The 22,548-nt window shown below is 39.0% G+C and overlaps 2 protein-coding genes across 3 annotated transcripts in view; both read left to right on the top strand.

Annotated features, from left to right (window-relative positions):
* The first annotated feature begins 373 nt into the window (after positions 1-373).
* On the top strand, positions 374-1,660 carry LOC126932759 (60S ribosomal protein L3-like). Its single transcript, XM_050751915.1, has one exon. It carries the CDS (start codon positions 394-396, stop codon positions 1,603-1,605), a length of 1,212 nt encoding a protein of 403 aa, XP_050607872.1. The 5' UTR covers positions 374-393; the 3' UTR covers positions 1,606-1,660.
* A 4,635-nt stretch (positions 1,661-6,295) lies between these two features.
* Positions 6,296-22,548, top strand: part of WDR75 (WD repeat domain 75) — a 36,845-nt gene continuing 20,592 nt past the window's right edge. Inside the window, exons 1-6 of one of the 2 annotated variants that reach the window (XM_050751874.1) lie at positions 6,296-6,477; positions 13,582-13,711; positions 16,106-16,171; positions 17,037-17,127; positions 20,273-20,397; positions 22,242-22,312. In XM_050751874.1, coding sequence (XP_050607831.1) covers positions 6,392-6,477; positions 13,582-13,711; positions 16,106-16,171; positions 17,037-17,127; positions 20,273-20,397; positions 22,242-22,312 — 569 coding nt within the window. In that variant the 5' untranslated portion in view covers positions 6,296-6,391. Of the gene's footprint in view, positions 6,478-7,362; positions 8,224-13,581; positions 13,712-16,105; positions 16,172-17,036; positions 17,128-20,272; positions 20,398-22,241; positions 22,313-22,548 lie in introns of those variants that run through there. The other variant, XM_050751875.1, reaches the window with a different exon arrangement.

Here is a 22,548-nt window from a genome sequence, read left to right as displayed (position 1 = left end):
GTCGCAGGGGTGGCCAGGTGGAAGGAGAGCATCAGGAAGAATAGCTAATTTGATGCTGGGCTTAGTACCTAGGTCATAGGTTGATCTGTTCAGCAAACCACCATGGCACAGATTTACCTATGTAACAAACCTGCACATCCTGCACTGGTACCCTGGAACTTAAAATAAAAGTTGATTTAAAAAAAAAAAAAAAGAAAGAAACTCTGAAAGAGGTAGTCTTTGAAGCAGACAGTGCTGTGTTCCAAGATCAGTGCTACTGATTATAAGTAGAATGATCTGGGGTAAGTTAGCATAATATGTTTTTCTCCTGTAAAACAGAAATATCACCTCCAGAGCTCTTGAGATAATTAGAAATATATGAAGCATTCTCTACCGGTGGGATTTGATGGCGTGATGTCTCACAGAAAGTTCTCTGCTCCCAGACATGGGTCCCTCGGCTTCCTGCCTCGGAAGCGCAGGAGCAGGCATCATGGGAAGGTTAAGAGCTTCCCTAAGGATGACCCATCTAAGCCGGTCCACCTCACAGCCTTCCTGGGATACAAGGCTGGCATGACCCACATCGTGTGGGAAGTCGACAGGCCAGGATCTAAGGTGAACAAGAAGGAGGTGGTGGAGGCTGTAACCATTGTGGAGATGCCACCCATGGTGGTTGTGGGCATTGCAGGCTACGTGGAAACCCCTCGAGGCCTCCGAACCTTCAAGACTGTCTTCGCTGAGCACATGGGTGATGAATGCAAGAGGCGTTTCTATAAGAACTGGCATAAATCTAAGAAGAAGGCCTTTAGCAAGTACTCCAAGAAATGGCAGGATGAGGATGGCAAGAAGCAGCTGGAGAAGGACTTCAGCAGCATGAAGAAGTACGGCCAAGTCATCCGTGTAATTGCCCACACCCAGATGCGCCTGCTTCCTCTGCGCCAGAAGAAGGCCCACCTGATGGAGATCCAAGTGAACGGAGGCACCGTGGCTGAGAAGCTGGACTGGGCCCGCGAGAGGCTCGAGCAGCAGGTACCTGTGAACCAAGTGTTTGGGCAGGATGAGATGATCGACGTCATCGGGGTGACCAAGGGCAAAGGCTACAAAGGGGTCACCAGTCATTGGTACACCAAGAAGCTGCCCCGCAAGACCCACCGAGGCCTGCGCAAGGTGGCCTGTATTGGGGCATGGCATCCTGCTCGTGTGGCCTTCTCTGTGGCACGTGCTGGGCAGAAAGGCTACCATCACCGCACTGAGATCAATAAGAAGATCTATAAGATTGGCCAGGGCTATCTTATCAAGGACGGCAAGCTGATCAAGAACAATGCCTCCACTGACTATGACCTGTCTGACAAGAGCATCAACCCTCTGGGTGGCTTTGTCCACTATGGTGAAGTGACCAATGACTTTGTCATGCTGAAAGGCTGTGTAGTGGGAACCAAGAAGCAGGTGCTCACTCTCCGCAAGTCCTTGCTAGTGCAGACGAAGCGGCGGGCTCTGGAGAAGATTGACCTTAAGTTCATTGACACCACCTCCAAGTTTGGCCATGGCCGCTTCCAGACCATGGAGGAGAAGAAAGCATTCATGGGACCACTCAAGAAAGACCGAATTGTAAAGGAAGAAGGAGCTTAATGCCAGGAACAGACTTTGCAGCTGGTGGGGTCTCAATAAAAGTTATTTTCCACTGGAAAAAAAAAAAAAAGAAAAAAGAAATATATGAAGCATCAAGCATGTGGCTGGCCCATGGGAGGCACCAACTGAGAGCCATTTGTATATAGATCTGCCATTAGATTATGTTTTAAAGTAATACTTCTCAAATTTAAATATGCATAGGAATCACCTGCAGATCTTGTTAGAACACAGATTCTGATCCCACATATCTGGGTAGGACATGAGTGTCTGCATTTCTAACAAGCTCCCAGGTGACACTGCTGTTGCTGGTCCATGGACCACATTTTGTACAACAATATATCAAAACATTCTAAAATTTCGTTTTAGCCGCTGGGTACAAGAGATCATACAATATTTTCCCTGGAAAATACTAGGTTTAATCTATGAGTTTAAGCATAGCCCAAACAGAAAAGGTGTAATTATAACCATGAGAACTGTTAGCCTTAAATGGAACATAACCCACTTGTGTTAATCATCACTAATACACTTAACTGCCTGGGGGTCCCAGGGCACAGGTATACAAGAAAGAAAGTGCAGAATGAAAAATATATAGGACAGATAAAGATTTCAGCATCACAGAAAACCTAAGAAAAGATAAAAATTGCACCATTATTAGGGAATGAGGAAACAGCAGAGCCCAAGGGACTATCACTAAGTAATTCCTGACATGAATACAAAATTAATGTAATCTGCTTGAAGATGTCTCGTAAGTACATTGTGCAGGGCAGCGGTGTGAAAGACTGTACATGATGTTTATTATCTGTTGAAGGGAACAGAAACATACATGAAGATACTAAGCAGTAAAAATGTGGCTAAATCCTTCTCACTAATGGGAAAGTTTTTTTAAATTTTATTAAATAAAAAATAAATAAAAATAAATAAATTTTAAAAGAGAATGCTCAAAACTCAGCAAGAAGAAGATAACCAATAAAGCAATGGGTGAAGGCCTTGATGACACTTCACCAAAGAGGATATAAAATGATGCTCAGCATTAGTCATTAGGGAAGTGAAAATTAAAACCACAATGAAATACCACTACAAACTTATTATGATGGCTAAAATAAAATTTACAAAGCTTGATAATACCAAGCCCTGACAAGGGTGTAAAGTAACTACAACTTTCACACATTACTTATGGAAATGCAAAAATAGTACAGTAACTCTGGGGAAAAAAACAGTTTGGCAATTTCTTAAATAAACATACACTTATGACTTGAGCAATCCCATTTGCTGGTATTTATCCTAGAGCAACAAAAGCTTATGTTCACACATAAACCTACATATGAATGTTTAGAGATGTATTATTCATAATTTCTAAAATTGGGGGGTAAAATACACACATTCAACAAATAAACTGTGAAACAGCCATACAATGGAATACCACTCAGCAATAGAAAGCACTGATGCACATAACATAAATGCAATATGCTAAGTGAAAGAAGCTAGACTGAAAATGTTATGTACTATATGATCCCATTTATATACGGCTTTCTGGAAAAGGCAAAACTCTATGGATGGAGAACATATTAGTGGTTGCCAGGGGATAGGTCTTGGGGAGCGAAGGAGAAGCACTAGGGAATTCTTTGGGTGTTGGAATTCTTCTGTATCCTATTTGTGATGGTGGATACAATAATTTGTGCATTATAGATATCAAAGAAAGCAGATTTTATTGTACGTACATTTTTTAAATTAGCCTAATCATTTCACTTTTTAACACAAAGGCCACACTGTCTTCATAAAACCCAAAGCTGTTACAATGATCTAGGAGACCCTATGAACTGGCCTCTTATTACCTCTCTGACCCTATCTTTTACTATACCCCTTTGATGATTATTCTCCAGCCACACTGGCCTCTTGCCTTATCTCGAACATGGAAAGGAATACTCTTGTCTCTGGCTGACTCTTTCACCAAACAGCTCCAGGCTTATTCACGCTCTCAACCTTTTCAGGTCATTTCAAATGTTATCTTCTCAGTAAGGCTTTCCCTGAAAACCCATTGTAAATGCAATCAAACCCTTATACTCACTTTCTTTTCTACTTTGAGTTTCCCCTTGGCACATAAAGACATCAAAAGTATAGTAAGTTTTTGTTTCTTCCCATGGTAAGGTAAGGTCCAGTAAGACACGGATTTTGTTTACTATTTTTCTCACTCCAGTATTCCCAGAGCCTGAAAGAATGTCTGGCATATCTAGGCACTTAGTAAATATCTCCTGGATGGAAGAGGCAAAATAAATGTTTGTGGAAAATCCTTTTTCTTCTGTATATAGGTTATGCTCTTTCTTGCTATTCCCTTATTTCTTCTAACTGAAAGGAACATGAACTGTGAGCATAAGGACAAAACCAATATAGTTAAGGACAGTAAATGGAAAGAACAAAGTAGAGAAAGCATAGGTCCCTGGTGGCATGAATGAACCACTACAGTAGCCCTATTCTGCATAACTCAGCCTTCTTATTATATGATAAAGACAAGGCACTATTAATTAAACGGCATTGGTTCCTTAAAAATTATGTAAAAAGAAATCAAAATACAAATGACTTATCTTTCTGGGCACTTGGATAAATTAAAACCCTGTGTAAAATAATCCTCCTATAGGTTTATCAATCCAGCTAGTTTTTGTCCATATCAGGATTTCTGATTCTTTTCTGAAAAATCTAAAGTTACCATACAGTAACATACAACTAAAGTCACACTAATTTGAGTGAAAATATTTATTTTGTTTCTTGGCTCAGGCCCTAAGGAAAAGCCTGTATCAGGTTACAAAGTACCAACCGAGTCTTTAAAAGATTTACTGTGCAGACATCAAGAGACTGAACAAAAAGAGATTAAGGCTGCAGAATCAAAAGTGATATTTTTACGCTTCATCCACTGTGACAAAGGGTATCACAGTCATGAAAGAGAAAGCTCGTTACAGCTTGAGATAAACCAAAATTATTAAATATCTCTCTTTCTAGTTCTGGCTCCCCAAATAATAAAGTTTTGAGCCCTTTAATAAGCTAGACTTCTCAGTTAAAAAGTAAATTTATCCCTGATTTTTACAGTGGTGCTGTCCCAGGATGTCTTGACCTTCGTGGACACTGTATTTCTCCACAATAAATAAACTTATGGGTATAATCATGTGTGGCTTAATGATGGGGATATGCTCTAAGAAATGCATGTTAGGTGATTTCATCATTGCGTGAATATTATAGAGTGTACCTACACAAACCTAGATGGTACAGCCTACTACACACCTAGGCTATACCTTATAGCTGATTGCTTCTAGGCTACAAATCTGAACAACATGTTACTATACTCAATATTACAGGCAATTGTATTATTAACACAATTGTATTATTTAAATACACCAATACTTTTCTTTTTTTTTCTTTTTTTTTTTTTTTGAGACGGAGTCTCACTCTGTTGCCCAGGCTGGAGTGCAGTGGCATGATCTCTGCTCACTGCAAGCTCCGCCTCCCGGGATAGCGCCATTCTCCTGCCTCAACCTCCAGAGTAGTTGGGACTACAGGCGCCCGCCACTGCGCCCGGCCAATTTTTTGTATTTTTAGTAGAGACGGGGTTTCACTGTGGTCTCAATCTTCTGACCTCGTGATCCCCCTGTCTCGACCTCCCAAAGTGCTGGGATTACAGGCGTGAGCCACCACGCCCGGCCATAATACACCAATACTATTCTGTTAATAGTATTGATGTATTAAAATACATAAAAGGTACAGTAAAAACATAGTATTACAATCTTAAGGAATCATTATGTTACATGCACTGACTGAAAGATCCTTACGTGGCATGTGACTATACTTGTGACTTTGGTAATTTTGTGGTAAATCAACAAATCAAGAAGCGAAATCAAAATAGGCAACATGATATACAGGGTCCAAGAATATGATACGTGTAACTTTACAAAGGAAAACTGGAGACAAACTGGCAAAAATAAACATCTTCGGATTTTAGGGGTTCCTAACCCACAGGCTCTATCCACTAATGGGAAAAGGTAAAACCCAGGAAACCAGAGAGCAGCGCCCTGAAACCTGGCGGGACTGGCCGAATGTCAGATTAGCCCGAGCAGCTACACTGAACGCTGGGGAAGATGCACCAGAATACCGCAGTAGGAGCCAGATTTCCAAAGGAAGAAAGCTAGGCCCTAGGACTGTGGAGATTCTGTAGGAACCTAAGCGATGCTCACAAGAACAGAAGAATGGTTAATGAGAGGAACAAAAAGCTGTACAAGGAGGAGAAAGCTACCTTTCCACCCAATAACGCAACGCGGCGACCAACAAAACCAGGGACGCGAGAGGCTCGCGTCATCCTGCAGCGCCGAGATCACAGACACCAGAAAGTGACGCCTCCGATGAGACTACTGGAGGTCACGTGGTACATTGTGCACCACCTTTCCCTTCTGGCAGAAAAAGCCATAGAGTCAGGTTGACAAGGCTTGAGAGAAATATGTCTGTATTAAATAATTGTGTATAGGTATATAATAAAACACTGATTCTCTCTAAGTCTCTGTTTTGCTTTCATCTTTTCTTACAAGTGTCTTAGTTTGGCATTGCCCACACAAAAGATGCCTGCACGGAAGCCGAGTCTTAGTTTGGCATTGCCCACACAAAAGATGGCTGCACGGAACCACGGAGTCTCAGGCCTAGAAGGGCCCGTGGGTGGGTTCTGTGGGCTGGGAACAGCCGTGTTACACCCGGCTCAATATAGGAAGTTCAGGGCGGGACCAGCGATTGGTCATTCTGCGACTGCGCAAAGATGGTGGAAGCGGAGAACATCCGCGTGGTTCGTTGTGGCGGCAGCGAGTTGAACTTTAGGAGAGCTGTGTTCTCTGCAGATTCTAAGTATGAGGGGCACCGCGCTTTGTCGGCTGAGGGGCGGGGCGTGAGTTTCTCGAGGGTCGGGGAGAAGGAACTGTCAGTCGCGTTCGGACTCGCCAGCCTGGCGGATATGGGCTTTGGGTAGAGCACGCGCGTGTGGGGGATCCCCAGGGTACCCGGGAGGTCCGGTTAGCACTGCAGGTTGGGGTGCGCCCCCCGATTCCTGGACAGTTTACCTGCAGGTAGATTGAAAGGCCCTGGAGCCGGTCTCCGTGTCGAGGATCTGGAAGGTGCTCGGGCGGCTGGAAAATGGTCCATGCGTGGATGTGTATGCCACTACTTTTGCAGTACCTACTCTTTCGTACAGAATCATGTTTTGGAGTGACTAAAACCTAAAAATATTAGGCTTTTTTAATCCACTCCTCACCCCTGAAGCATAGAGCATAGTGCAGTCTTTTTGGAACTTTACGTGAAAACAGATGGTAGATCTTTATGAGGTAAAAAAAATACGCTAAGACTTGGTCTTTTTTCTTAGTGTAGCTGGAAACCAAACCATTCCCTGGCTTCAAAATCCACTTCTTACATTATGAAATCTTTGTAAGTTTTTTAATATTTGCCTCAGTTGCCATCGTCTGTAAAAGGGGGATAATATTTAGTTCATCTCACACGGTTATTGGGAGGATCAAATGCCTCAATGTGTTAAAACTACAGACAGCAATGCCCACCATATAATGGCTCAATGTATGTAGCTGTAATCATTATTACTGTATTGTCAGGTTTTCAAATAACTTTAGGTAGAGTGACACTTAATAAAATCAAAAAACCCTTTCTGTCTTAGAAGAGTAGAGATAGTATTTTATGAAAGTTTGTAGCCTCCACAATATTTTTTTTTTTTTTTTTTTTTTTTTTTTTCTGGATACAGAGTCTCACTCTGTCACCCAAGCTGGAGTGCAGTGGCTCAATCTAGGCTCATTACAACCTCCGTCTCCCTGGTTCAAGCAATTCTAGTGCCTCGGCCTCCCGAGTAGCAAGTATTATAAGCGCGGGCCACGACACCAGCTAAGGTTTGTATTTTTAGTAGAGAGAGGGTTTCGCCATGTTGGCCAGGCTGCCCTGGAACTCCTGGCCTCAAGTGATCTGTCCACCTGAACCTCCCAAAGTGCGGCGATTACAGTGAGCAACCGTGCCCGGTCACCCCCACAATATTCTGCATATGAGTGTATGACAGGTAGTTGTTGAAGGCAATGCATGCATGACTGAAAGAGCTTTCATAAATTGCCTTAGAAGCCCAAAAAAAAAAAAAAAATGAGTCCTTAGGCTTTGTTTACATTGATCTTATGAATCAAAGGAAGAAACAGACTTTTAGAGGCTCACACTCTGACACTTTGGACTCATATCCATGTAACCAGTTTCTTCAGTGTACTGTTTCTATACCTTATTCATTATAATGAGGTCCATTATGTGTTTCATTTGCTAAGCCCAACAATTCATTTTTTAAGTATTTGTCAACTATATATTATGTATAACATGCTGCAATGACAAAAACTAGGATAATTTTAATATTGATCCTGCCTTCGAGGAGTTTACAGTCTAGTGAGGAAAAGGAATACTCAGTAACAGATTTTTCTTACTTTGGTCCTGTAGGAAGGAGCTCATAAGAAGAGATTACTTCCCAAACTAAGAAGGATGGAGAAGGCTGCTGAGCAAGTGACATTTGTGCTAGGCCTAGATGATATTTTAAGTGGGGAATATGGACAGAAGACATTTCAGGTGGGGAGGACAGTGTAAGCAAGACAGACAGAAATGATATCTGTTGAACAGGCTGGTACAGTTAGCTAGTGAGGATGATATATAAGGGAGATAGTGGGAAATGAGGTTGGAAAGGACACGTGCAGCCAGTTGTTGGTTGTTGTTTGGACCAAAGAGAATGGTTTTTTAATTCTTTAAGGGGACAGCAGTAATCAGTTGTAATTTGATTGTGTTTCTTCAATAATGTTAACCTGAAAACTGTGAAACTATGATACATGTTGGTGAGTGGAGAAATGAAAGCTGGGTAGGCTGGTGTACCCAAAGTACACTGATGGCATAGAAGAGGGAGTTACATAGTCAGTTTTCCCTTCAGTAGTGGATCTTGCAGCAATGGCAAGAGTTTGCCTTGCCAGTGATACTGGGGGGTGGAATGCCAGGCAAACAAGCTTGAAATCTGGGGGCCTTGAAAACTGGGGGGATTGAGCCTTCTGTGTAAAGTCAGTGTAATTGCAGCATAGGGTATAAGAGATGGCAAGAACAGACTCTGAAAGAATAGAGACCAGGGGTTAGCCAGTGCTGGCATCCGAGCAAGAAATCACTCTTGCCCAAACTAAGGTAATATTGAACATGGAAAAAAGAGACAGGGTTTTAGAGTGATTTCACAGTCAGTGTTAATGGGAAGATAGAGTTCAGTTCAGGGTTATTAACTCTAAGGTACCTGTAAAACAGATGGATATAGCTAGTAGTAGGTAGAAATTCAGGACTGAAGTTTGGGGAACTTGGTCAAGATTTAGAGGTTGGTTTTTTTTTCTTTTTTTTTCTTTTTTTTTGTCATTTATATATAAGCTGATAATTAAAACCATTTCTCGAACAAATGAACAGGATTATAATGAACTCAGCAAAGATTTGAATATTATCTACAAGGTACCACAATGGGTTGACTGCCTTATACAAAGAGGAATAATTTTGCATTTTACCTCAAGGTGCTTATCAAGAAAGCCAAAATCATAAAACGACAGACTTGTGGAATTTTGGCAGCTTCCTCTTGAAACTAAAACAAAAACTCTGTTCTGGGTACTTGAGTGGGTTGTTCTGAGGGGCATGTGGGTATACATGTAAGTTCCTGGTGTTCCGTATTAGGTATTACTGACTCACAGTCCAGTTCTGTTTGCATCCCATTCTGCGGCATGCCGCAATTATATGGTGCTATGAATTATTGCACTGGGGTTGTTAGGATAGAGAAAACTGAAACAATGAGTCATCCTTGCCTTTCACTTTCCTAAACTACCCGCAAGCTAATGTCCCAAACTCACTATTTTTCCCTTACAGATCATTCTAAGTATTGCTGCTGTAACAATTTTCCTAAGTTGTTACTGTTATACATTTTTACTCTAACTCTTATTCCTAGTCTTGCTCAGAACTTTGTAACAGTTTTTTGTTGCCTCAACTATAGCTCCTTTATGTGGCTTTCATTCCCTTCTCTAATATAGCTCAACTCTTCTTACCCAACTGTTTCCTGAAACTACCCATTATAGACACTTTGCTTGTCAGATAAGTACATTATCTGTGTCTTGTACATAATCATACTATTTCCTTGCTTTTGCTTATGTTGCTATTTTTTTCTTCCCACCCCTTAAATCATACATTCTTCAGAGTCCAGTTTAAATCCTGGTTCTGACTTGAAACATCCCTAATTTCTTACTTCTTCACTTGCTCAACAAAATGAATCCTATGTGACAGGTGTTGTGGTGGGTGCATTACACACCTTCCAGTCTACAAGGTTAAGGTATTATCCCTATTTAGTGAGTGCTTACTGTGTATGCTAAGCTTGCATTTGCATGCATTGTTTCACTTAAACTCTATGAGAAGTGTTATTTGCATTTTACAATGGATAACTGTAAGTGGAGATGTGAAGTTTAAATTCTCCAACGTCATTCAGCTAATACATAATAAAGCTGGCATTCGAATCCATTTGTGTTTGACTTATTATTGTTTCTAATAAGTGAAAACACAGTGTCTCACCTCAAAGAACTCACAGTCTGGTAGAGGAGAAACATAGTACACAGTCTTAATGCCTTGTGGTAAGTTCAGTCATGGAGCTAAGCCCACCGTTGTGTAGAAGCACATTAGGACTGGTGCTGATCTAGAATGGGAAGATGAGGAAGGGCTTCCGGGAGAAAATTCTGAGGTGAATCTTAAAGCAGTAGTCAAGAGTTCTGAGAAATGGGAAAGACTGAAAAACTCACTGATTGGAAGGTTCTGAGAAGATATGACAACTAATGTGGTATACTGGATTGGATTCTAGGAACATAAAAAAGACATTAATGGAAAAAGTGAAGAACTCATAAATTATGTAGTTAATAGTCATGTACCAATGTTAATATCTTAGTTTTGACTAATGTACTGTGCTTATGTAAAGTGCTAACATTTGTGGAAGCTAGGTGAAGTGTATATAGGAACTCTGTAGTTCTTCTGTAAATCTAAAATGATTTCAAAATTAAAAGTTGAAAAATAAAAAGCTTACTCTTAGGAAATAAAAAAAAAGTTAGAAAACGTGTTCTATGTAGATACCAGAGAGTGCAAAATCATGGAGAGAAAGTTGACTTTGAAGGATTGCACTTAAGTAATTGAAACCATTGTTCTTTGCTGAGAAACCAGAAGAGAAGACATTCCTTTTTTCTGAGGGAGCTTATCAGAAGCAATTAGGGAAAGTTTTCTTGGCCAGCAGTAGCCCCCTACCCACCACTGTCTCAAGGAAGCCATATCTAAACGACTTCTTTCATATTGATAGGGTGTGTCTGGGGGATGGGGGAAATTGTTGGAGTTATGAACTATTTTAATAGAGCACAATGTTAAGTGAAAAAGTAGTTCAGGTTAGACTGGGATCAGACTACCAAAGCCTTAAGAAATTGGATCATTTCCTAAAGGCAGAGGGAAAACATTAAAGGATTTTAACTTTATCTGAGGAAGTGATATGGTCAAATTTGCAAAATTAGTCTGGTGTGACTGTCAAAGCTGCATTGAAGGACTGTACCTGGAGACTGTAGGAAGCCCTGAAGAGTGGTCCACGCTGGAGATGTTAAGCCTCTGAAGTGAAGTACTCATGGGAATGGAGAAGAGGCTGCAGCCAAAGGGGAGGTTATGTAAATGCTTTGTTGCTCATACATTCTTGATCTTATACCATTTCATACAACCATGCCTCCTGGCTGACAGCACTTACAAGGTTCCATGGATTATAAGATGCATCCTAATTTCCAAGAGATGAACATGTGAAAATCAAGTATCTTGAACTGATAAAATAGGATAGTAGTGGTCCCAGTTTGCAACAGATTTACTCTTAGTGTGTTGTAATACAGTGGCCCTCCCTTGTCCACAGAGGATATGTTCCAGGACCCTTAGTGGATGCCTAGAACCACAGGTACTACCAAACGCTATATATACTATATGTTTTCCTATACATATATACTTATGATAAATTTTAAGTTATAAATTAGGCACAGAGATTAACATCAATAACTAGTAAAATAGAACAATTATAACAGTATGTCAGCATCATTACTCTTACACTTTGGGGCCATTATTAAGTAAAATAAGGGTTACTTGAACATAAGTGCTACAGTACAGCAATAGTGGATAGGATAACCTAGACAGTTTCTACGTGACTAACTGGCAGGTGTGTCTACAGCAGAGAATGCTGGAAAAAGGAATGATTCATATCTCAGGTGAGACAAGGGGAATTCATCACTACTGAGAATGGCATAAAATTTTAAACTTAGGAATTGTTTCTGGAATTTTCTATTTAATATTTTCAGATTGATCTTGACTGTAGGTAATTAAAACCAGGGAAAGTGAAACCATAAATAAGAGTACTGCTATAGATATAATAGGCACGGAGCAAATATTTTTTACTTGGAAGATACAAGAAGATTTATATTTCTGAGCCTTGTTCTGTGATGATATCATGAAAGTCAAATAGTGCCCCAACTTAACCACTTTTAGTAATTTAGTAGCTGCTACTACATGGAAGAAATCCACAAATCCAGAAAGACAAAGCAAAGCCAGCATTTCAGCAACAAGAAAAAAAAATGGAATAAAGTCTTTGTATTTTTCTGTACAAAAGGCCCAGACCTCACCAACTGGAGCAGAACCTTTGACTTAGCATTTGTAAGCTGGTGTTGCCAGTGAACCATGGAGAGGTTGGGGACATGGAAAAACACTGCTGTTGGCAGTACTATTGAAGAATAATAGTTGATAGTGACTAGCACACTGTCTGCATCCATTGAATGAGCAGGCAACTTGGTTAAGTTGGCTGTTTTTGCAGGATAATTCCATTTATAGCCTCTGTCTACAAACAGGCAAGAGATATGACATTGGCGTCATTAATCTTTTCTGAGTTAATAATCTCTTCTGAGTTAATGAACTGATTGGTCATAGATGTCCCCATAGACAAAAGGCACACAAATTTGAGTATACAATTTTTTTTTTTTTTTAAGACGGAGTCTCGCTCTGTCCCCAGATTGGAGTGCAGTGGCCGGATCTCAGCTCACTGCAAGCTCCGCCTCCCGGGTTTACGCCATTCTCCTGCCTCAGCCTCCCGAGTAGCTGGGACTACAGGCACCCGCCACCTCGCCCGGCTAGTTTTTTGTATTTTTTAGTAGAGATGGGGTTTCACTGTATTATTAGCCAGGATGGTCTCGATGTCCTGACCTCGTGATCCGCCCGTCTCGGCCTCCCAAAGTGCTGGGATTACAGGCTTGAGCCACCGCGCCCGGCCACAATTCTTAAACTATACCAAAAGAAACCTCTGTTGCATTTTTATCATGGACAGTAAAAAGATCCTACTACCTGTCGAGTATGTGATATGGTTTGGCTGTGTCCCCACCCAAATCTTATTTTGAATTGTAGCTCCCATAATCTCCACGTGTTGTGGGAGGGACCCAGTTGGAGATAACTGAATCATGGAGGCAGTTTCCCCTATACTGTTCTTGTGGTAGTGAATCAGTCTCACGAGAGCTGATGGATTTATAAAGGGAGCTCCCCTGCACAAGTTCTGTTTTTGCCTACTACCATGTAAGACATGCTTTTTGCTTCCACCATGATTGTGAAGCCTCCCCAGCCACGTGGAACTGCGAATCCATTAAATCTCTTTCCTTTATAAATTTGAAGAAGGAGATGGTAAGGTTTTGAATGAAGTATGAAAAGCACCAGGTACAATGGCTCCCACCTGTAATCTCAGCATTTTGGGAGGCCCAGGCAGGTGCATCACTTGAGGCTGGGAGTTCAAGACCACTGAAACAATGATGAAAAATGTGTTTTTCACCAGTGTGAAAACAGACTAATACAGTATGTAAAACTTACTTTTCTTTCTTTTTTTTCCAGGTATATCTTCTGTGTCTCTGGAGACTTTGTTAAAGTTTACAGCACAGTTACAGAAGAGTGTGTACACATACTACATGGACACAGAAATCTGGTGACTGGAATCCAACTTAACCCCAACAACCATCTACAGGTGTCATACAGTTATAGCTGAATACTTTAAGATTGGCTTTGTTCTTTACAGAAAAATTCGAGTCGAATTTGGCTGGGAAACTTTCCAGGTTATAAGCAAAATATTTATTTTCAGTTGTAGGGTATTTTTCACTTACTAAACTACATTGCCTATAGCGTATTCTGTGAATCATTTGTTCCACAGAATGCTAATAAGTGTTACTTGAGAAGGATATTCTTGGCTGTATGAGTTTCTGAAATGAAGGGCTTGGCACAGGTAAATGTATTTATTGATTGTAGGTCTTCTTAGGTTCCCTTACATGCATTGTGAATGTCCAAAAGGGGTATGTAGTATTTGGTGTTTCTCAAACTTACTTGACTTGTGAACCGTTTGGTTTCTAGAACACATTTTTAAAAATGTGGGCCAGGAGGTATTGATTTGGTGGATCTGTTCCTTTAGAAGTGAGGCTCTGGCTTACTCTAGATATTGCCTAGTCTTAATACCGGTATCTAGATAAGAAAATTTATTTGGTGAGTGGGTCAATTAGTTAGTTTCAAGACAAATTTGGGAATTTAATTTAGTGCAGATTTTCCCACTTCCCCCACAAAGCAGCCCTTCTTTCTCAGTATTTAAGAACTATGAAATGGTCATTTTAATTCTGTTCTTAAGTTTCAGCAAATCTACTAAAATTTTATCTCAACAATATTTTGTTCTTGTTCTTATTTTTAATCCAATTCCATTTTCCTGGATTAGTCACAGCCAACTTGGAAATTACTGATCAAGGATGGATTTGCATTGCCATATACTCTTATTCCAAAGGAAATAAACTAGCACCGATCTTTTCTTTCCAAAATTAAATGAGCTACTCCTAAAAATCAAAGTTAGGTAACTTTCCTGCAGGACCCAAGTACATATTTTATCCTTGCCATCCTCTGAGGGTTTGACAAAAGTTTATCACTATGTGTGGTATTTGAATGTTTTCAATAGCAAAACTATTGTTTTGTTAAAATTGAAATTTGTGAAGTCCATATACTAAGTTTTATAGCAAAAAAAAATGTAGACACATTGCATAAAATCTTTGTTTCAGCTGACTAAAAGTGAATAAAATTAGAGAAGGGCAGTTTTATCAGTAGATTTGGTTGAGGTGCAGGGGCAGCAGTTCTGGACTTAGGACTCACAGTATTTGTGTATTAACCATCGTTTTGACAGTAATTATATGTTTGACTTGTTACATTCTACTAGTCCATATTTATGATTCTGATATGCAGTAATTGTGATATAAATTTCCTAGTTACTATAATTTTTTGACTTGGATAGATAACATGGTTTTACTCCAACATTTTTACATTTCTCTTCTTTGAGTCCATGTCTCTATTTGCAGAAATCCTAAAATTGCCGCTTTCTTTAAAAATATTAAAATTCTTTGTCAACATTATAAGCAAAGTATTTTCCTATAACAACAACAAAAAAAAAAATCTAGTGGAAACTCAGTATTATTAAAACTAAGTACACTAGAACAAAAGTAAACCTATGTGTTAGTAAGGTCTTCCGGTACTACCAAAGTATGGTCCACAGACCAGTGTCCTAAACCATTAGTTACCATTCTGTATAAGAGTACAGAAAGTGTCACAAAACACTTTGACATTGCCATAGCATCCAAGTGTATTATAATTTCTATTGTATTTTATGAAAGTATTGGTCCTTGATGGATTGGAAGAAATTTTTTTTAAGCAGAATATTCTTCAGTCACTTGAGAAGCACTCCCTTAATATTCATATAAGGTGAAAGGAGTTTGGCTGATAAAACTGAGTAAACTGAGTTTTGGCAGGAAGAGCAACAAGCTCTTGTGTGTGTGTGTTTTTGGTTTTTTTTTGGTTTTTTTTTTTTTTTGGAGAGTCTCAGTCTCCCAGGCTAGAGTATAACAATGTGATCTCAGCTCACTGCAACCTCAGCCTCCCGAGTAGCTAGGATTACAGGATGTGCCACCACGCCTGGCTAATTTTTGTATTTTCACTAGAGATGAGGTTTCACCATGTTGGCCAGGCTGATCTCGAACTCTTGGCCTCAAGTGATGCACCTGCCTGAGCCTCCCAAAGTGCTGAGATTACAGATGGGAGCCACTGCACCTAGGTACTTTTCATATCTCATTCAAAACCTTAACATCTCCCTCTTCAAGATAGAATGTCGACTTTTTTCCTCTCTCTTTTAGTTAAAACTTGAAAAGGATGGATCTGCTTCTTGCAGAAAGCTGTGAAAAGATTGTTTTGCAGAAGCAATGTAAATAAATGACTCTACCTCTTTAAGATTAACCGTGAATTAATGAATAGAAAATGCCCCATCAGCGTTTAATTATTCATTTGATATATTGATGAATTTCTTTTTTTTAATCAATTTTGTATTGTTTTACCCTTTTAGCTATATTCTTCTTCCCTTGATGGCACAATTAAACTGTGGGACTATATAGATGGCATCTTAATAAAGGTATGTGGATTGATCTTTACTTTTCCTTATGTGAAAAAAAAAAGGCAGTGTAATTTAATGGTAGATGTACTGTTTCTTTCTATAAGGCCAAATATTTAAATAGACTTCCTAAACAAGTTACAAAATAGCATCAAAAAAATTAATTTGACTATATAAAAATTTTCCACTTGTAAAAGACAAGTTAAAGCTGGGAGAAGATATTTACAAAAGATACTATTCCACATATACAAAAATATTCCCAAAAACCAATAAGGAAAAACTAAAAGCCTGGTAGAAGAAATTGGCATAAAGTAGGAATATGTAAATTCACAGAAAAGAAATACAATTAGCCAATAAATATGAAGAGCTGCTTAAACTCATTAATAAAGAAATCTAAGACAAATGACACAATATTTCCCCTCATAAATTTAGCCAAATTGTAGATTGAAAAAAATCTAGTGATAGGTAAAGTATAGAGAAACAGGCACTTTTGTACACAATGAGAGTTAAAACTGAAAATCAATAAACACGTTTTGCTACAGCACTCTCACTTCTAAGAATCTCTTGTTGAAATAATGGCCTGTACACAAAGGCCTTATAGCATTGTTTATGGTAGGAAAAAAGTTAAATATGACCTTGAAATCAGTTAAAATTATGATACATTCAATACAATACCATAAAACCATTAAAAAGAATCAGATCTATATGTAGGAAACTTGAAAGGGTATTTAACAAATATGTATCAGTTGTCTTCTATAGGCCAGGTACTCTCCTTATGTTGGGAATACAGCAATGAGCAAAATAGGTAAAAATCCCTGCCTTAATGGATTTTATGTTCTACTGGAGGGAACAGACAGTAAACACTATGGTGCTCTTTATCTTTCAGACTTTCACAGTTGGATGTAAACTTCATGCCCTCTTTACTGTTGCCCAAGCTGAGGATTCTGTCTTTGCTATAGTAAATAAAGAAAAACCAGGTATGGTGTAATTAACTTACTATGTATGGCACTGAGTGGCTCTTTACATTTTACAGTTTCTCAAAATTTAACATTTTGGTTTTAATCTGAAGCTAACAGTTTTTAGAATGGGCATTTAAATTGCTTTTGTCATTATTGTGTTCATTTAGAGAGGCTTTGTATAAGTTCTGAAATATGCAGTGAGGGAAGGATTATTTTATATGTAGTTGCAATAGCAGACTGCAGACCTCAAATTTTAAATCTGCTTTACAAAGATGGATAGAATTTGTCTTTCTGCTGAACTTAAATCTGTTATTCTTAAGCATCACTATCATTTTATCCATCATTGAACACTTCTTACTCTTTTGAGTCAGGGTGGAAATGGCATAGAAAATTGGTTGATATTGGCCAGACGAGGTGGCTCACACCTGTAATCCCAGCACTTTGGGAGGCCGAGGTGGGTAGATCACAAGGTTAGGAGATCTGGACCATCCTGGCTAACACGGTGAAACCCCATCTCTACTAAACAAAATACAAAAAGTTAGCCAGGCGTGGTGTTGGGCACCTGCAGTCCCAGCTATTCAGGAGGCTGAGGCAGGAGAATGGCGTGAACTCAGGAGGTGGATCTTGCAGTGAGTCGAGATAGCGCCACTGCACTCCAGCCTAGGTGACAGAGTGAGACTCTGTCTCAAAAAAAAAAAATTGGTTGATATTAAGAACCAATAATGTGACTCAGTTATTATTAATTACATTTTCACTGTCTTTGGAACATTACTCCATTGAAACTGCTGTGCATCAGCATTTTAGGAATTCCTAGAATATTGTCAGTGATTACAAATAATTGTCCTTTATCATAGAATTCGATGAAACAGAACACTGACATGAGGTCACATCTAAAGAAATTTTCTGATCCCCAGATTCAAGAATGCTACTGTATCCTGTGGTGTCCTCTATAAAATACAGTTGTGTTCAGAATGAAGAATATGAAGCAGCTTTAAGATGATAGTGGGACTGGGCATGATGGCTGACAACTGTAATCCCAGCACTTTTTTGGGAGGCCAGGGTGGGAGGATTGCTTGAGGTCAGGAGTTTGAGACCAGCCTAGGCAATATATACCATGACCCTGTCTCTGAAAAGAAAAAAAAAGAAAGAAAAGTAAGTTAGATATGGTGGCTATAGTCCTGTCTACTCAGGAGGCTGAGGTGGGAGGATCACTAAACCACCTCCAAAGGACATTTCAAAAAATGTTCTGGAGATGGCAACGTTCTTAAAAATAATTCAGTCATCTTGCCAGATGACTACTTCAAACATAGCACTTTTTTTGATATTTAAGTTCGATTTTGTATATTGAATACATGGATTCCTGATAACAGTTCACATGTTTACGAAAAATTCAGATTCCTAATCTTCCTGATGAGCAGTTGATCACTAGGTTTGGGATGTACTTTAGGAATCTGCATTCTTAATATCATCCCAGGTGATTCTGCTCATCACTCATATTTCTTAGCAACTTCCTATACTCACTCCATAATTCCTCAGTTGGAAAAGTAGTTGCCAATAGCTGTAGCAAAACTTTTTAGCCATGATGCGAAACACTGACTGCACATAACATGAAGAACTTAGTAAGTTTCTGTGTGCTGGGGCCTAGTTTACTGAAAAAGTTCTCAGTTGTGTCTAATATGCAAGACAGGGTGGAAAACTACTGATCTAAAGTAAAGATCCTGTGTTGTAATCTAAATTCTTCTCATAATGAGATCTATTATTAGTCTTCAGTACTTGGCATATAATGGGCAGCCAGCATATGAAAATCTGGATAGCTGCTACATAAAAATGTGAGTCAGTCTTGAAAAGATCCCCTGTGCTTATGGCTTACTTACTGTACCACGGGCCTCTCATACTCAAATACAAAAACATATACATATATGTGTACCCTTTTTGTGTTATCTGTGTTCCACAGCCCAAAAGCAGAGTCTCTGAAAATCATATTGCAGTTACTTATCTGGTTTAAAAACAAATTAGGCTCCTGTTTACATGTTATTTTTGATGGTATTATTTCTTGACTATGTGTCATATAGTCATTCACCACCTAATTGAGCACCCACCGTGTGCTGAATACTGTTATGGTTGCACAAAACAAAACACTTCTAAGTCCCAGCAGTAAACTGACTGGATCAGTTAATATGATACAGTAAGATGAAAGGTGGTCTAGAGAAAAATAAAGCAGGGGGTGGAAATGGGCAACATAGGAGGAATAAATATTAAATAAGAGAAGAAGAGCTGTGCAGCTGTATTGGAGAAGGGAGGCGGGCGGGAGTGAGCCAGTGAAGAATAGATTATATTTAGCATCATAGGCTATTGGAAGGACTTTTGCTTTTACTGTGAGTAAAAAGAATACCCTTAAGGAGATACTTTTTAAAGGGATATAAAGAGAAGAATTTGTCCGTATTACAAGAAAGGAGATTTTACCCTATAAATATTATGGCAGGCCCATGATAGCATTTCTGAAAACTCTCAGATGGTTTGTTGCATTTGGTTACTCAGGTCACCAACATTCATATTCTTTTTCCGTTTTAACACTCAGCTTAATACTTTGGAATGTACAATGCACCAGTAAGACACAAGTTGATTTCTATTTCTATATATTTGGGGCATTTATGTACATGAGTTATGGAATTAGACTTCCATTTAAAACTTGTTCATTCAAACAGAGAGTCCAACTTTAAGATATATTTTGTTCAAGATTAGCCTAGAATTATTATCTTGGCATCAAATATATTCTAGAGTACTGATTAGCAGTTTCATAGGGCCAGGCACAGTGGCTCACGCTTATAATCGCAGCAATTTGGGAGGCAAGACAGGTAGATCACTTGAGGTCAGGAGTTCGAGACCAGCCTGGCCAACATGGTGAAACCCCATCTCTACTAAAAATACAAAAATTAGCCAAGCGTGGTGGCACAGGCCTGTAGTCCCAGCTACTCGGGAGACTGAGCCAAGAGAATTGCTTGAACCTGGGAGGCAGAGGTTGCAGTGAGCCAAGATCACGCCACTGCACTCCAGCCTGGGTGACAGAGCAAGACTTCGTCTCAAAAAAAAAAAAGAAATATGAATAAATGCACATTTGCGCTCTCTAGAGAAGCTTTATATTAATATAGCTTCCTTTGGCTAGATATATTTCAGCTGGTTTCAGTGAAACTGCCAAAATCATCAAGCCAGGAAGTAGAAGCCAAGGAGCTGTCCTTTGTTTTGGATTACATAAACCAGTCACCCAAGTGCATTGCCTTTGGAAACGAGGTAAATTTTGTTTTGTTGGTTTTCTGTTTTGTACCTAAAATTTCTTTCCTGCAATCTCTCTTCTGAGCATTTTATGTTACAGTGATTTTATATTCCCTTGAATTACTATATTTTTATTAGTCACTAAGAAGCCTCTTCATTGCTTTAGCATGTATTTATGGTATACATTTTTTTAGGACTATCCTTATTTTTGTGTATTCTGTCCTATTGCCTCGGTAAACTCTCTTAGACTATGTGTCTTTAGAAATTATGGCCTCCCTGTTCATAATTAATATGCCCATTATAGAAAATTTGGAAACTACAGAAAAATATAATGAGGAAATAAAACCTATAATCTTTCTAGTGATCATTGAAGAATCTCTTTCTAGGCTTTTTTCTTAACATTCTTAAAATAGCTTTTCCCAAAAAGAATTAAGATCAGAAGTCTTTTTATCTTTTTTTCACTGAACTTTGCAGCATGTGTGTATACTAACATGTTTTTCATAAATAATAACTGATGTTTATACTGTGATTTCTTCAGCCATTCGCTGTTAACAGTTACTTTACTATTTTAAAATCAAATGCTATGAAAAGCCTCCGGACATCACTATAGGAGCATGTTTCTTTAGTCTTAAGTTTTGTAGCATTATTCTGGCATTATTCTGAAAAGAGTTAATTTCTCAGAGTAAACTTTTTTAACATCATTAATGTCAGCATTCTTCAGCATTGTTAGTCATCAAATAAATACAAATTAAAAACATAGCAACGTACCACTTTAGGTCCACTAGAATAACTAATATTGACAGGATATAGAGCAAAGTTAGATCCATTTATCTAGCAATTCCATTCCTACATAGAAAGAAATGAAAACATAACCACAAAATGATGTGTACAAGAGTGATTATTCACAGTAGCTCCAAAATATAAATTAACCCAAATGTTCTTCAGCAAGAGAATAAACAAATGTGATATGTATGCAGTGGAATGCCGCTCAGCAGTAAAAAGGAGCTAATAATACACATGAAAATGTGGGTGAAATTCAGAAAGATGATGGATGATGTTGAGCCACAGAGGACAAGCACAAAAGAGTGTATATTTTACCATTCCATGAACGTGAAATTCTACAACAAGCAGAGAAATAAGCTGTGGCGATAGAAACAGATAGGTGGGGTGGGGACATTAAGGAATGACTGTAAAGGGGGGGGTGCATTTCTGAGGAAGGAAATGTTCGAGATCCTGATTGTGGCAGTGGTTATGTAGATGTACATGTATGTCAAACATTGCATTTTAGTGTATGTAAATTATTCCTAATGGAAAAAAATTCTAATCATTGTACTTTAAGCTTGAGAGTCTAGTTTTAGGATTTAAGACCTAAGTTCATCTTTTAATTTTCTATCATTGTTTTAATAGTATGATTATTCTTTCTACAGCCAAAGTAGAAGATATCATATTAATATACCCTTATCAGCTGAACAAAGTTACAGTTAACTTTCGTGGGGGAATGTTTCTTTTTAAAGAGTGTTAGGCTGGCGTGGTGACTCATGCCTGTAATCCCAGCACTTTGGGAGGCTGAGGCGAGTGGATCACCTGAGGTCAGGAGTTCCAGATCAGCCTGGCCAACATGGTGAAACCCGGTCTCTACTAAAAATACAAAAATTAGCCAGGCGTGGCAGTAGGCACCTGTAATCCCAGCTACTCGAGGCAGGAGAATCACTTGAACTCGGGAGGCGGAGGTTGCAGTGAGCCGAGATTGCGCCATTGCACTCCAGCCTGGCGGATAAGAGCGAGACTTTGTCTCAAAAAAAAAAAAAAAAAAAAAGCGTTGACTATTTTTATGAATGTTTATCTTCTTTTTGAAATACCAGGGAGTATATGTTGCTGCAGTACGGGAATTTTACTTGTCTGTTTATTTTTTCAAAAAGAAAACAACATCAAGGTAAGAATTATTTTTTATTAGCTTTATTTTATTTCCTCAAGGGTTCATTATAATTTCTTCCTTGTACCTATAATCCAGAGCTATTCCTACTTTTATATTACAAGAGAGTGTAAGACTGTGAAGTATAGAGGTATCGTTTTTAACCATACTGTCACGAAAACCTAGGAAGCTTTTTCTAGCCAAAAGCCCTATACACCTAAACTCTAGTCTGCATTCTTGGAGTCAGAGTTGGATGT

This window comes from Macaca thibetana, chromosome 12 (assembly GCF_024542745.1).
Source record: "Macaca thibetana thibetana isolate TM-01 chromosome 12, ASM2454274v1, whole genome shotgun sequence".
Lineage (NCBI taxonomy): Eukaryota > Metazoa > Chordata > Mammalia > Primates > Cercopithecidae > Macaca > Macaca thibetana.
The sequence above is the reverse complement of the archived record's forward strand: the minus strand, read 5'-3'. Positions and strand labels throughout refer to the sequence as shown.

Bases quoted from the DNA above. Each gene is read 5' to 3' on its own strand.
- LOC126932759 (XM_050751915.1), top strand. From the start codon at position 394: ATGTCTCACAGAAAGTTCTCTGCTCCCAGACATGGGTCCCTCGGCTTC.